A 14,140-nucleotide genomic window follows, 5' to 3' on the forward strand; every position below is an offset into this window, starting at 1 on the left:
TAGAAACCCTAACTAAGCCACCCATACTATTCACATTTTTAAAAACTCAATACTTCAATAGTTTTCAGTTGATATCTAAAATTTTTGATCATCATCATGGACATTATAAAACCAAGTTTTTCTCCCTTTTAAATGAAATCTAAACGTCATAATGAGTAAAAGTCCATCAGCACTGATGGAAAAGCACACGAGTTAACACCTTTTCATGGGTGAAAATTTCCCATTCATCCCTTACCCCTAAATCATACTTTAGCTTCCAGATTTATCCAAATAGAACTTTCAGCTTAGAAGTATAAACCCATCACTCAAAAACTGTGTCTGTTAGAAAAAAAATGTAGATTTTTGTAACCATAGTAAATACATTTTCCATATTGTTAAATTACAATGATTTGTCTCATATAACTGATAAAAAAGGTAAATATTATACACTTTGGTCACTAGGCATGGGAGGTAAATGTTGTTGGGAGCACAGTTTAATGAGGTGTGCTCTCTCAAGTTGTCTGTGTTCTAGGAAGTGAGTGTTTGTTAGAGGAGCAGGTGAAGCTCAACCATAGCTCTCTTCTCCTGTTTTGATTTTCACTTTTATAGGCAGAAGCCTGGGGAAACTTGTTGATGGGAATACTTTGCTGAGAATCATTTTGTCATTATTCTCTGCACTGCAGATTTATGGACCATAATTTGTAGTGCTTTATGACAATGGTTCCTAATTCATTGTCAGCAAACAGTTCACTGATGTCCTCTTTTAATTTTCTAAATGCTAAAGACTAGAAACTCCTTGATGGTGTGGATATCGCTCTGTGTAAATAAAATGCTGATTGGCCAGTAGTGAGGCAGGAAGTATAGGCAGAACAAGCAGAGAAGAGAATTCTGGGAACTGGAAGGCTGAGGCAGAGAGATGCTGCCAGGCGCAGCCAATAGAAGATGTTAAGATACCGGTAAGCCATGAGCCATGTGGCAACTTATAGATTAATAGAAATGGATTAATTTAAGATATAAGAACAGTTAGCAAGAAGCCTGCCATGGTCATACAGTTTGTAAGCAATATAAGTCTCTGTGTGTTTACTTGGTCAGGTCTGAGCGGCTATGGGACTGGCAGGAGAGAGAGATTTGTCCTGACTTTGGGCCAGGCAGGAAAACTCTAGCTACACCTTGACTTTGGAGGGGAAGGTAATGTGTTCTCTGTGTAGCCCAGGACAGCCTCTAGATCTTCCCAGCAGCCACCCAGCTTTCATAAGAATCATCTCCCCATTCATGAGGGTTACCTCCTTTTTCAACATATCCAGCTGTCCCTTTGACTGGGACCTTGAACAATTTTATTCAACTTAGCCAGTGAGAAGTCTTTTCCATTTGTGAAGTGGGAGAATTAACATGTGTCTTCTAAGAAGGCGGAGCCACTTAGGAAGGACCCTGGATGAGGAGCTGACAAACTGAAAACCATCTGTGCTCAAGAATTATTTGGATAATTTTGCATACCCCGTTACCCCCTAGGGTCACACAGCTCTCCACTGGACAACAATGCCTGTGGTATATTTACAACCAAACATCGTAATTGATAGGTTACATGTATCTGTTACCTGCATTATTCCTCTTGAAAGCAAGATCCGCCCCCATGGATCCCAATGACTTAGGAAAGAGTTGATTGTTCCAAGCGTGTGAGTTTATATCCTTGCCACTGGCTACCAAAGACACATTCTTAGGATTCACACCTAAAAAGAACAAAGCAGTCATTTTCAAGGTTGGAGTGTGAATATGAACTCCAAGGAAGACATGTTTAAACACAGTCTAGACATCCTGGGGATGTGAGGCTAGGATAAATGTAGGTTAAAGCATAGACAATGTTTGCTCCTTTTAGGGAACTCTGTCATGGTCCTGAGCCCTGAACACAAACCTAGAACACTGACAGCACATACTTCACCACCTGTAATATACATAGCAATAAACACTTGACACTCCTGGGAAATAACTCACAAAAAACAAGGAGGAACATTGTCCTGCAAAACCATGACGTCTCTTAACTTGCTTCAAATGCATACTTGGCCCAGACCCTTGGTAAACAGTTGGCACAGCAGGGAAGGAAGATGTGCCCTGGGACTCAGGGAAACCTAAGAAGTTCTTACTACAGGATATAGAAATACCTACAGCTCATCTCCTGGGGTTGAAGATACACTTGGGAAGAGGATGGTTTTTTGAGACAGGACTTTTCTGCATAGCTCTGGCTGTCCTGAAACTCATTCTGGAGACCAGGCTGGCCTCAAACTCACAGAGATCCGCCTGCCTCTGCCTCCCGAGTACTGGGATTAAGGGTGCGCACCACGACCAACCAGCTGAGAAGGATGGTTTTGATTATGTTTTTCTGAAGTCTGAAATGTCAGTTCCATCTTGGGCTTTGTGCTAGTGGTCAAAGGGAGTCTTTTTAACATGTTTCTGAAAGGTCCAAGCGCATCCTAAGTCTGTTTGCTTTTGACTGATTATTACTCAGCTGAACTGGAATGCGGACACTTTACACACGGTCTAAGCCTGTGGGTTACAATCCCTTACTAGCTAATGCTGATTTCATCACTGATGGAGTTAGAACTGTTCCCTGGTAGGCGGAGCTTCCCCCCACCCCCTTCCGCTCACATGCTGACTTCATTAGGAAGACTTCCTGTGGATGAGACATAGATAGTGTTTCTTCTGAAACCAGAACTACGGAGCTTGAAGAGCATGTGACTGGTTCTGGGGGTGGGGTGGGGGACTAGCTGAGTAAACAGCTTCCCTTTCTTACAGGACTGACCCCTGTGGATCCAGCTTCTGACAGAACACTTACAAGTGGAGCTACAATGGGCAGCTACCTGACAAAGAAGATGCAGTTCGTGAAAGGGGAGAGACAGGGCTGACAGGAGGAGTCAGTGGCAAGGAAAGGTTAGGAAGAAGCAAGTCTGAGCAAGGCCAGCCTTGGACACATATGAAATGTCATGTTTTTATACAAACTAAAAAAAAAATGAGATTAAAAAGGAAGGTGTAATAAAATACAATTTTTTTTTTTTTTTATTAAAAAGTTTACTCAGGGGTTGGGGATTTAGCTCAGTGGTAGAGCGCTTGCCTAGCAAGCACAAGGCCCTGGGTTCGATCCTTAGCTCTGGCAAAAAAAAAAAAAAAAAAAAAAAAAAAAAAAGTTTACTCAGCCAGGCGTGGTGGTGCACGCCTTTAATCCCAGCACTCAGGAGGCAGAGGCAGGCTGATCTCTGTGAGTTTGAGGCCAGCTTCGTCTATAGAATGAGTTTCAGGACAGCCAGGGCTATACAGAGAAACCATCTCAAAAAAAAAAAAAGGTTTACTCAAAAGGAAGTGTGGTCCTGGGGAGGTGACTTAGTGGGTAAACACTTTCTGTACAAGCTTGAGGACCTGGATTTGGGTCCCCAGCACCAAGGCAAAAAGCCAGCTGCGGTGATGCGCACTTGTAATCCTAGTACTAAAAGGTGGGTTTAGGAAGATTCCAGAGTCTTGCTAGCTAGACAGTCTAGACAACCTGTCAGCTCAGGTTCAGTACCTCCAAAAGTAAGAGAGTGAGATAGGAAACCCGATGTTGACCTCTGGCCTTCACATGTGTATACACAGGTACATGTAGCTGCACAAGCATGGACATATACCACACTACTCACACACAAGGAAATGTGAGTGGGGAGATTAGAAATCTCTCTCAGTGAACATAGTGTTCATAAATGTTCTTCAATGAAGACTGGCTTATGAGTTTTCTTTTGTTAATGCAGCCATGGCAATAACCTTAAATGGATACGTTTTTGGTCTGAAAACTTTTTATTTATAAAAGTGAGCATAGTGGCACATGGCTTTAACCCAGAATTTGGGAGGCAGAGGCAGGTAGAGCTATGTGAGTTCAAGGCCAGCCTGGTCTACAGAGCAAGTTCCAGGACAGCCAGGGCTGTTACACTGAGAAACCCTGTCTTGAGGAACAAAACCAAAACAAAACAGAAACAAAAAAACCAAAACCAAAACAAACAAAGAAAAACAACCTTTCTATTTATATAAGTTTTTGTGCATTCCAATAATTAAAATCATTTGAACAAAAAAAAAATTGGCACTCTAATTAAACTATATTTTACAGCCTGTAGGATATCTTGAACCATGTAGAATTTTACTCTAGATTTCAGGGGAAAAAAAAAAAAAACCAAAACCTTTTTTTTTTTTTTACATTTCCTTTTATTTTTGCTAATATAATTACATCATTTCCCCCTTTCCTCTCTCCAAATCCTCCAATATTCCCTCCTGTATTCTTTTGAATTCAAGGTCTCTTTTTTCACTGTTACATGCATTTATGTACGTGTGTGTGTGTGTGTGTGTGTGTGTGTGTGTGTGTGTGTGTTCTTAAATATATCCAGCTCAGTCTGTATAATGAGATTTGTATGTTTTCAGGGCCGACCATTTGGTATTGCGTAACCGACTGGTGTACTTTTCCCTGGAGAAGATGATTTCCCCACTCTTGGCATTCCTTAGTTGCCTGTGGTTCTTTGGTTGCGACCTCGGGGTCTTCCACCTGCCCCTTCTACCCCCCCCCCCCCCCCCTCTGGTGTGTCTATTGTTCTTCTGCAGCTCATGGTTAGGCCATCATGTGTCATGTCGGTGAGACTTTCTGGGGGTAGCTTCTGACATTCCCAGGAGACACACTCTCACAGCGAACTCCCTGGTCCTCTGGTTCTTAGAGTCTTTCCAACCCTCTTCCACAGTGACCCCTGAGCTTTAGGCATGAGAGTTGTGTAGCAGACGTGTCCAGTGGGACCGGGCTCCACATCTCTGCACTGTGATTGGTTGTGGTTTTCTGTAGTGGTCTCTGTTTGTTGCAAAGAGGTTTCGTTGGTGAGGGGTGAGGACTACACTTATCTGTGGGTACAAAGGCAAATATGCAGAGTGTAATTAGACATCATGCTGGTTTCAGAAAGTGGTGGTTTAGGTTCTCCTCCTTGACTTCATTAGCGCCAGGCAGGTATTTTCCTTAGAGTGAATACATCCACTATTGAAGACAACTGGTTGTTTTTGTTTTTGTTTTTGTTTATGCATGCATGTCTGTGTGAGGGTGTCAGATCTCCTGGAGGTAGAGTTACAGGTAGTTGTAAGCTGCCATGTGGGTGCTGGGAATTGAACCCAGGTCCTCTGGAAGAACAGCCAGTGCTTTTAATCACCGAGCCATCTCTCCAGCCTGAAGATAACTGTTTTAATTCAAGTGTTTAAGACAAATATGCTGATTTTGTTGGAAACAGATACAGGCTAGAATTGTAAATTGTGAGTGGATGAGCCTTGATTGGACATCTATGGACCAACTAGGAAGAGGCAGGAAGATAATTCAATGTGCTAATGACATAACACGTCATCACATAACGGTTTCCATCAGCAAACACTGGCGGGAGCACCTGCTGTGTGCCTAGCAGTGGAGGGGTGGGGAAAGAAGTACTGAGCAGGAAGTACTGGGCAGGACAGAGCCGCTTCTGTTCCCAGGCTCCTACAGTCTAACATGGAGGGGACACTATGATTCATTGGATGATTAGTAGTGCCAAACTGCCTAGAAAAACATGGTCTCAAGAAGGCCAATAACAGAAGCGACCAAGTCTTTCTTTTCAAAAAAGCAGTTCTGGGCCAGCAAGATGGCTCCGTGGGTAAATGTACTTGTTGTGTTAGCCGAGAAAGCTGCAGTTGACCTGGGTGGTCCTCATGATGGAAGGAGAGAACTCACAAGTCATCCTCTGCCCTGTGTGTGCACACATGCACACTCTAAAAGTCACACTAATAGTGAGGAAAGCAATGTTCAGCTAAGCCACAATCACAATCAGTTTGGTGGTGTGCTCCTGGGTGCGGCATCAGGGTCAGCCAAGGATCTAAGCAGGGAAAGGGCTAAGAGGCACAGTGCACAGGTAGCCAGACCAGAGTGGTTCAGAGGGGAGCAGGTTCTGTGGCCACATGTTAAAAGGGATCAAGAGGGGCTAACCCAGGAATTTCAAAGGGCACAGACTTAACAGGCTCTTGGGGAGGATGGAGTGTGATCAGTGGGAGAGAGATAGTTCACGGAACAGGATTTCAAAGTGCTATGGAATGAGTCGTTCCAGCGTCCAGCAGTGGTGACCCTGGCTCCTGAGCGAGTCTTAGCTTTAGGGTGACACCAGAGGGCACCACAGAGACTGAGAGCGAGTTAGTGTTTTTGCTACATACTTTATCTACAGCCATCTTTCAGTAATTAAGTGCCTAAGGCTTACAGGGTGAGAGGTCAGACGACTTTGATCCCATTATGAGCAGTAAACATGACCCTTAAGGCCTCACTCCAAGTGCACACGCTGGTCGGTAGCAGGTCACACCTACAACACTTGCATCCCTTTCCTGAAGGTCAGGCTTTCTTGCAACCATAGGGTACAACTGACTCCTATAATCCTGAGGGTTGATCTAAGGCAGCGGTTCTCAATCTTTCTAATGCCTCGACCCTCTAATACAGTTCCTCATGTTGTGGTGACCCCAACCAAAAAATTATTTCACTGTTACTCCATAACTAATTTTGCTACTGTTATGAATCATAATGTAAAGATCTGATATGTAATCCCAATGGGGTTGAGACCCACAGGTTTGAGAACCACTGATCTAAGACTTTTCATGTATCTGGCTTTAGGGTTAAAAAAAGTAGGCCCTCAATGTATTATTCTTTTTTAGTTATAAAGATATTCAATTATAAAAATAATTATGGAAGTTGGGCAAAGCGGCACATGCCTTTAATCCTAGCACTCAGGAGGCAGAGGCAGGTGGATCTCTGAGTTCGAGGCCAGCCTGGGCTACAGAGTGAGTTCCAGGACAGCCAGAGCTACACAGAGCTGTCTCGAAAAACCAAACAAACAAAAACTATGAGTTAACAGAGGCACCAACAATGGCTCTCTCTCCTGTCCCTTGTCTGTTAATTCAGAGTCGCTGGTTCATACAGATAATCATAAATGGTTGTCCAAATGCCTGAACTTAACTCAGCCTCGTCCAGCCCGAGGGAAGATCTTAGGACAGAGTCTAGCCTGTTTCAGGCTCAAGTTTAGTTAGAAACAACTTTTGTCACTGAGTCCAATTTTCAGATCTCATTTACAGCTATACTTCCCATCCAAAGTAACCTGTGGCATCTGTTAGGTCTTTCTTCACAAAAAGGAAGTGATAGGACATACCAGACAGCTTGACCTATACTCTTAAAAGGCATATTGGGAAGTGGAACATGAAAATGGGGGTGCTTTGAGCTCCTAATCCTTTGCCAGTGCCAGTAGGTCATTATTACCATCAGAGACCACTAAAATTCATTGAAATATCCCTTACATTGGTTTTCTTCCTTTTGGTTTTTCGAGGGTGTCACTGTACTGTAGCCTTGGCTGTCCTGGAACTCACCCTGTAGACCAGGCACCCACCTGCCTCTGCCTCCCAAATGTTGGGGTTAAAGGCATCTGACACCACCTCCTTACTTTGTATTTTTTTCAACAGGGAGTAGCCCCCTAAATCTGTTCTGGGATGCCTGCTGCATCCATGCTTTTGCTGTTAGCTTGGAATGCTCATGGTTTCAGCCCTGAGCTTTACAAAGTGTCTAGCACCCAAGGATTCCTCTCTAAGGCAAAACACCTGAGTGCTTGCTCTTGATTCCTCTCACTTCCTGAAGGACTGCATCCCCCGTACTCATCCCCTCCACTCCTGAATCATCAGTTTCTACCATCCACAAGGGACCACTTCCTCCCACATGCAAACTTACTCCTTCCTCTTGTTCCATATCTTCACCCAGGCTTACCTATCAGCAAGACCCATTGTTCACCACCACATCTGCATCACACCCACTTCTACCCTGCTGCTTCGACTGTGGACACATGCGGAACCCACTTCTACCCTGCTGCTTCGACTGTGGACACATGCAGTACCCACTTCTACCCTGCTGCTTCGACTGTGGACACATGCGGTACCCACTTCTACCCTGCTGCTTCGACTGCGGACACATGCGATACCACCTCGACTGTCCTTTCATTTACTTCAGCCTCAAGCCTGTTCTTCCCAGCAGCCAGAAGCAGCTTGTAAACACATACAGCATGTTGTTTAGGACAATATTTTTTAAATTTATGTTTTGTGAAAACTTGTGATGAGGGTGTCTAATTACTTTAATAAAATTGAACATGTACTAAATAAATGGACAGCTTTGGTCAGAGAGGCTTTGGGAAAGCAGGCAAATCATTTGGTGTTTGGCATTTTCTTTCTTTTTCTCTTTGATGGTGGTGGGGATAGAAGCTGGGCCTGTGCGTGTTAGGCAAGAAAGCACTGCCACTGAGCCGTTTCCCAGCTCTCAGCTCTGTGTTTTTTTGAACAGACTTACTTCCATTAGTCACAGAGACAAGAAGCTCATGGCAAGAGGCACAGCTGCCGAGGAGTCCTGGGACTCTGCTTTCTCCTTCTCTGGCGCCCCCTTTCCAGAGATACCAAGGCACTTTATCCTATCAAGACTCTGACTAACATTAAACATTTGTGTTGTTTTGAACCAGGGTAGTCAGATAGCTCGGGCTGGCCTGGAATCCCTAGTCCTCCTAACCCTCCAGCACCTCTGAGTGCTGGGATTAAGTGGTTAAATAGTAAGTGGTAAATTTTCTCTACTTACCTGGAAGGTATCTTGATTGTTTCAAATAGTACTGCTTAGCTGTTGAAGCAGTTGACAAGTTTGTGTTGGACTTTAAGGAAACAGCCGCATGTAAACTCCTATTTTCTCCCTTGTTGTGGGTGGAGTCTGGGGGTCCCGACTCTGGAAACCTTGAAAGTCAACACAAAGCACAGTCAGAGCGGGAAAACCAGTAGTCCTCCATCTCCTTCAGTGACTCAAATGAGTTGATGCAAAACCGCCAGGCTGTTTGCTGCCGGGATTGCTGAGTGCTAACTCCCTCCATTTCTCTGCCAGCACAGGGGCCATTTCTGACATTAGACAAGATGCAGTAGAACCTCTGCAGCAGTTTATGGATATGTAATCTAGTTGAACCCTTCTGGAATTGCTTCAGTCATAATGTTAGAAGACCACACGGCAGCCATGGCCATCTCTACCTGCCACTCCAGTCATTTCTATCTAGGAAGGTTGTTTTGGGCAGGACAGGCCGCCCACTCTGGAGAGCTCTAGACACAGGTAGCATTGTTTGACTGGGGATGGGTCACCACATCTGGCTCCATCCCCTCTTATTCCCCTGCAGTTTTACTACTTACACAAGTTCTCCTCATGCTTTATCCTCCATCCACTCTCCTACAGGACTGAACCAGGCTGTGGTGCATACAAGGCACACACTCTACGCTGAGCTACACTCCAACCCTTTCTCATTTGGAGACCAGGTGCCCCTAAGTTGCCCAGGTTAGCTCTGAACTTGTGGTCCTTATCCTCTATATTAGCTGGAATTACAGTGTGTGCTACATGGAGGTTCGTTCTCTCTCTCCTCTGTCTCTTCTCTGTCTCTGTCTCTGTCTCTGTCTATGTCTCTCTCTGAGTGTGTGTGTGTGTGTGTGTGTGTGTGTGTGTCTATGTTGTTATGTTAAGATGTGGCTTTTTGGACTCACTATGTGGGTAAGTGGCCTTGAAGTTCTGATCCCAGAGCCCCTTGTTCCCAAGTGCTGGAATAGCAGGTATGTGTCATCAAGCTGTTTTGGTTTGCTTTTATTTTTGTTGTTATTGTTTTGACCTGTTTTTATGGGGTGGGTTTTTTGTTGTTTTGTTTATTTTTTGAGACCAGGTATCAACTGTATAAGCCAGGCTGGCCTTGAACCTTTGTATCTTTCTTCCTCAGACTCCAGAGTAGCCGGGACTACAGGCGTCAGCAAAATGATGTCCTGCCTGTTTCTTCCTTAGAAGAAGGGTGCACACAGAGCTCCAGCAGAGCCTCTGGGGCTGCCTATGCGGACCTCCTCACTCCCGCCTTTGTTTAGCACCTCACATTCTCTCCCAGGACCACACAAAACCTGCAGAGCAGTATGGCTCCCGCTAATGGGATCGAATGGGGTTCTCCCCAAGTTCAAGTGTCATAGGGAAGAAAATGTATGAGTCTAGATTAGGAGCTAGAGTGATCCACACATGTGCTCCCTGGACAGTCTTTATGTGTCTTCAGAGGAATGACCCACCCGTGTGTGCTCTGGACAGGGTTTTTATGTGTCATCAGGGGTCTACAAGATGTCTGTGCTACGCAATGCCAGCGTTCCTCTGACTGGTGACATGGCTGCCCTTCTTTGTTTTTGTTCCAGGGAGAAATGAAAATGAAAGCATGTTCCCAAAATGTTCAACAAAATTTAGCCCCTCCCTAATCAGATCCAAGTAATGCAGAAGGCCAACCTAACTCCTGAGGACAAGGACCTGCTGCTGGGCACTGAACTTCCGGGAAAGGTTCAGAAATGATTTTCCAATGTTTTAACAGGAAGCAATCTAATAAACAACGTTAACATCATCAGAGAAAATCATGTATGTGGTGCTCTGCATTCTGTACACAGAAATGTGAACTTGAGGTGGGAATATTCACAATTCACTGGAGTGATCTGGGTGTGGCTAGCTTGTACCTGTGGTCCCAGCTACTCAGGAGACCAGGTGGGGGACCACTCTAGTCTATAAGTGTGAGACTTGGCCTGGGCAGCATAGCTAGACACTGTCTAAAAAAACCAAATGAAACAAAAACAAAAAACTGCAGAGCAATATAAAAGCTGAATAAGAACTTTGCCCTACCCACACATGAACACACATCGATAATTTATTACTGTGAAAAGTCAAGATTCTCACCTTTCTGGATGTATGAATTAAAATTTATGGGGTTTATAGAACAAAGTATTAATCTTTGTTGTCATATTTAATGGATGAAATAAAGTTGATGTGTGGTAAAATTCATTCCCTGGAGAACGTGCAATCTTACCGAAACAGAGACTCTTTCTTCTTCTTTTCCTTGAAGGCACCCATGCTCGGCTTCTTGGAATGGGAGGCTCCGAAGTCACAGTCCTCAAAGTCGTCACAGCTGTCCCCGGACTTGAAGACAGTCTGGCCCCAGCGTCTCCGGGCTCCTTTGTGGCCCAGTGTGTTGATTGGCTTCTGGGGTGAAAAAAGACTCAGTCGCCAAAGTCCTTAATGACCTAAGATTCGCACAAGCCATTAGACAACAAGGGTCTCAATTCTCAACTCTTCTTCCGTCACAATCAGGTGCCACTTAATGAAAGGACATGTTCTGAAAAATTCTTCCATGGGTGACTGTTATCATGTGGATGTCGTAGAATGGACTTCGAAAACCTAGATGCTCTAGCACCCCAGTGATGCTTTCTGTTCATTGGCCACAAATGCGTTTCACATGCCATTGTACTGAATACACTTGAAAACTGTGGGGGCTGGTTACTACCTGTGTATCTAAGCACATGTAAATGTAGACAAGGTACCATAGAGAGGCAGTGGTAGAACACACTTGTAGCATGCACAACGGCCCAGATCCAACCCAACTACCTAGTACCACACCCCACACCCAAATAGAGAAAAAGGGCAGCAGGCACTTGAAGTAGCTAGCAGCATCCAGTCAGGAGCAGGAAGAGAATAAATACATGTCCAACTACAGGCTGCTCGGCTTGCTTCCTGTTTCAGTACAGTACAGGACTCTAAACTAAGGAATAGGACCACCCAGTTTCAGGCTGGCTCTTCCCACATTGATGAACGTAATCAAGATAATTCCCCACAGACATACTCGCAGGCCAACCTAATCGAGACAGTCCTTCAATGGAGACTCTCGCCCCAGGTGACTCTAGAGTGTGTCACACTGACAATTCAGACCAACCATCACTGGGTACTAGAGGTCTGAGGTTCTGGGTTGACCTCTCGTAGACAGACTCTAGAAAACTGAGACTTGGCTGAGAGCCTTCCTGCCCTTCTCCTTAAGTGGGAATAGTCTTATGGAGTACACTGTGGTTGTCATGTCCCTGTGTCTTTCAGCTGGAGTGGACTGGAATGTAAAGTCACTTGTTGAAAATCCTGACGACCCGAGTGCCATTCCAGGGACCGCAGGATGGAAAGAAAGAACAGATTCCTGCAGGTTGCCCCGGGAATGCCACGAGTGCCCCTCCCCAAGAAATAAATACATGTATTAAAATTTTAAATTTTAAGTCTAATTGTCTTTGACTAGTGTTCCTGTTAACAGGAATAAGGAATGAGGAAGAAGTTGTGGCTCAGGACAGACAGTGAGCTGCTTTAAACTGATCAGAAAGTGGTCTGCAGCATGTGACTGAAACACACACACATTTCAAAATAAGGAATGGAGCAGGGAAGGAAGGCTGGCTGTGCCGTGGGCAGGAGGATGCTGGAAGAATGGTCACAAGTACACAGAGCTGGTGACATCTGGATGGGATGGCAGGAAATGATGCCTGCCAACCTCTGCACTGTCATTTACTTAGCCAGGAGGAACACATTCCAAAACAAACAGGATCAAAAGGTCCAAAGCTCTGGATGCACAGAATCAACCCAGCTGAGCTTGGACCTTCCTTAGCCTCTTAGCATGAAGCGGGATGCCCATTCAGCCGAGCCATGTCAGGAAATACAGAGTGATCCTGCACATTTGTGAAGACTGGAAGGGGGCACACATCAGTAATGCCTTTAAAAGAGGAAGTGAAATTGTTGTAGTGCATGTCAATACTTTGTTATAGAATGAGGGCAAACATTCTAGGAACTGGTGAGTCACACGAGCCACCATTTTTCATAGAGCTGTGACTCCATCTGATGTGGTGGGAAGTACATGTGAGCGCTGGTCAAACTGGTGTCATGGGTTGTCACAATCCCCTCAACAATGGAACAATCAGAGGCCAGTGACTGTGGATCAGTATATAGTTTAATAATTTAACCAGTGATCAGCCGATCTATGCCTACCTAGAAGGTTCTAGCTGCTGCCCAAGAGCATCCTGCTTTTCTGTTCCTCATGTGGATACAGGAGAAGAAAGAGACAAACAGATGTCAGGACTGTTAAACCCAGGAGAGAAAATCAGCATGTTTGGGAGGCAACTGAGATTTTAAATTCTTTGAACCCTAAGGATGGAATATGCAAGTTGAAGTACAGAATATATGATCTGCAGAAACATTTAGTAACAGAACAGACTTGGAAATCCTCACGGATAGAACATCCCATCCTGGTTCCGGAATATGTTCACTGTATAAAGATGAAGGGTTAGTTATTAGGTATTATAATTTGGTGAATAAGCCCAGGGGCTGAACACAGTGTACAGTTCTTAGAAACTGCTTAATAAATATGACTTTCCTTTCCTTTCCTCTCAGTATGCACCAACAACCGATGGCCTTCTGAAGGGGGCAAAGGAAATGCAACCTCTGTGGCCTGCGTGACCCTTCGGTTTGGAAGGCTGGAAGCCATTCCTCCTGCTTTACCCTTGCTGGTCTGTCTGTCTGTCTGTCTGTCCTCCTCTTTACCCTTGCTGGTCTGTCTGTCTGTCCTCCTGCTTTACCCTTCCTGGTGTGTCTGTCTGTCTGTCCTCCTGCTTTACCCTTCCTGGTGTGTCTATCTGTCTGTCCTCCTGCTTTACCCTTCCTGGTGTGTCTGTCTGTCTCCAGTTCAGGCAGCTTCCTTCTGAGTGGTCAGCAGTGAGGAGAGGCTCGGAGGCCTGTCAGAACAAGAGTCATGAGGGAGTTGGGGATGTTTCATCCAGAGGACAGATGATACAAGGGCTGTTTTCAAATACCTGTAAGACTGCCGGAAGAGTGATACCTTCTATTATATGGTATAGACAACCACACTTCCCCTATTACATGCCACAGAGAACCACATTCTCTCTTCTATTACATGCCACAGAGAACCACATTCTCTCTTCTATTACATGCCACAGAGAACCACATTCTCTAATATTCAGAGCTAGCTAGAGAAGAGTCTGGACCCTGGAGGCTGTTCACTTATTCAGTAAATATTTATTAAAAATCCTCTCCATGGTAGGCACCTTCTAAATTCTGGAGTTATGTTGATAAACAAATCAGACATATTTCTGATGTCACAGAGCTTACACTCCAGTAGAAGGGGGAAATGCTATACCACAGCACTAGAAACAGAAACTAGCAGTGTGTTAGGATGGGTTTGGTATTAGTGGGAGATGGGAGGCTCATCTAAGGATGGTGAGAGTTAGG

General features: G+C 44.8%; 1 protein-coding gene across 1 annotated transcript in view; it reads right to left on the minus strand.

The window, feature by feature from the left end:
* Mak (male germ cell associated kinase) overlaps positions 1 to 14,140 on the minus strand; it is a 52,937-nt gene that overhangs the window by 9,474 nt on the left and 29,323 nt on the right. Inside the window, exons 10-12 of the mRNA XM_036186796.1 lie at positions 10,902 to 11,074; positions 8,633 to 8,781; positions 1,575 to 1,706 (exon numbers count right to left, since the gene is read on the minus strand). Of these exons, the coding sequence (XP_036042689.1) occupies positions 1,575 to 1,706; positions 8,633 to 8,781; positions 10,902 to 11,074 (454 nt within the window). The remainder of the gene's footprint in view (positions 1 to 1,574; positions 1,707 to 8,632; positions 8,782 to 10,901; positions 11,075 to 14,140) is intronic.

This window comes from Onychomys torridus, chromosome 5 (genome assembly GCF_903995425.1).
Source record: "Onychomys torridus chromosome 5, mOncTor1.1, whole genome shotgun sequence".
Lineage (NCBI taxonomy): Eukaryota > Metazoa > Chordata > Mammalia > Rodentia > Cricetidae > Onychomys > Onychomys torridus.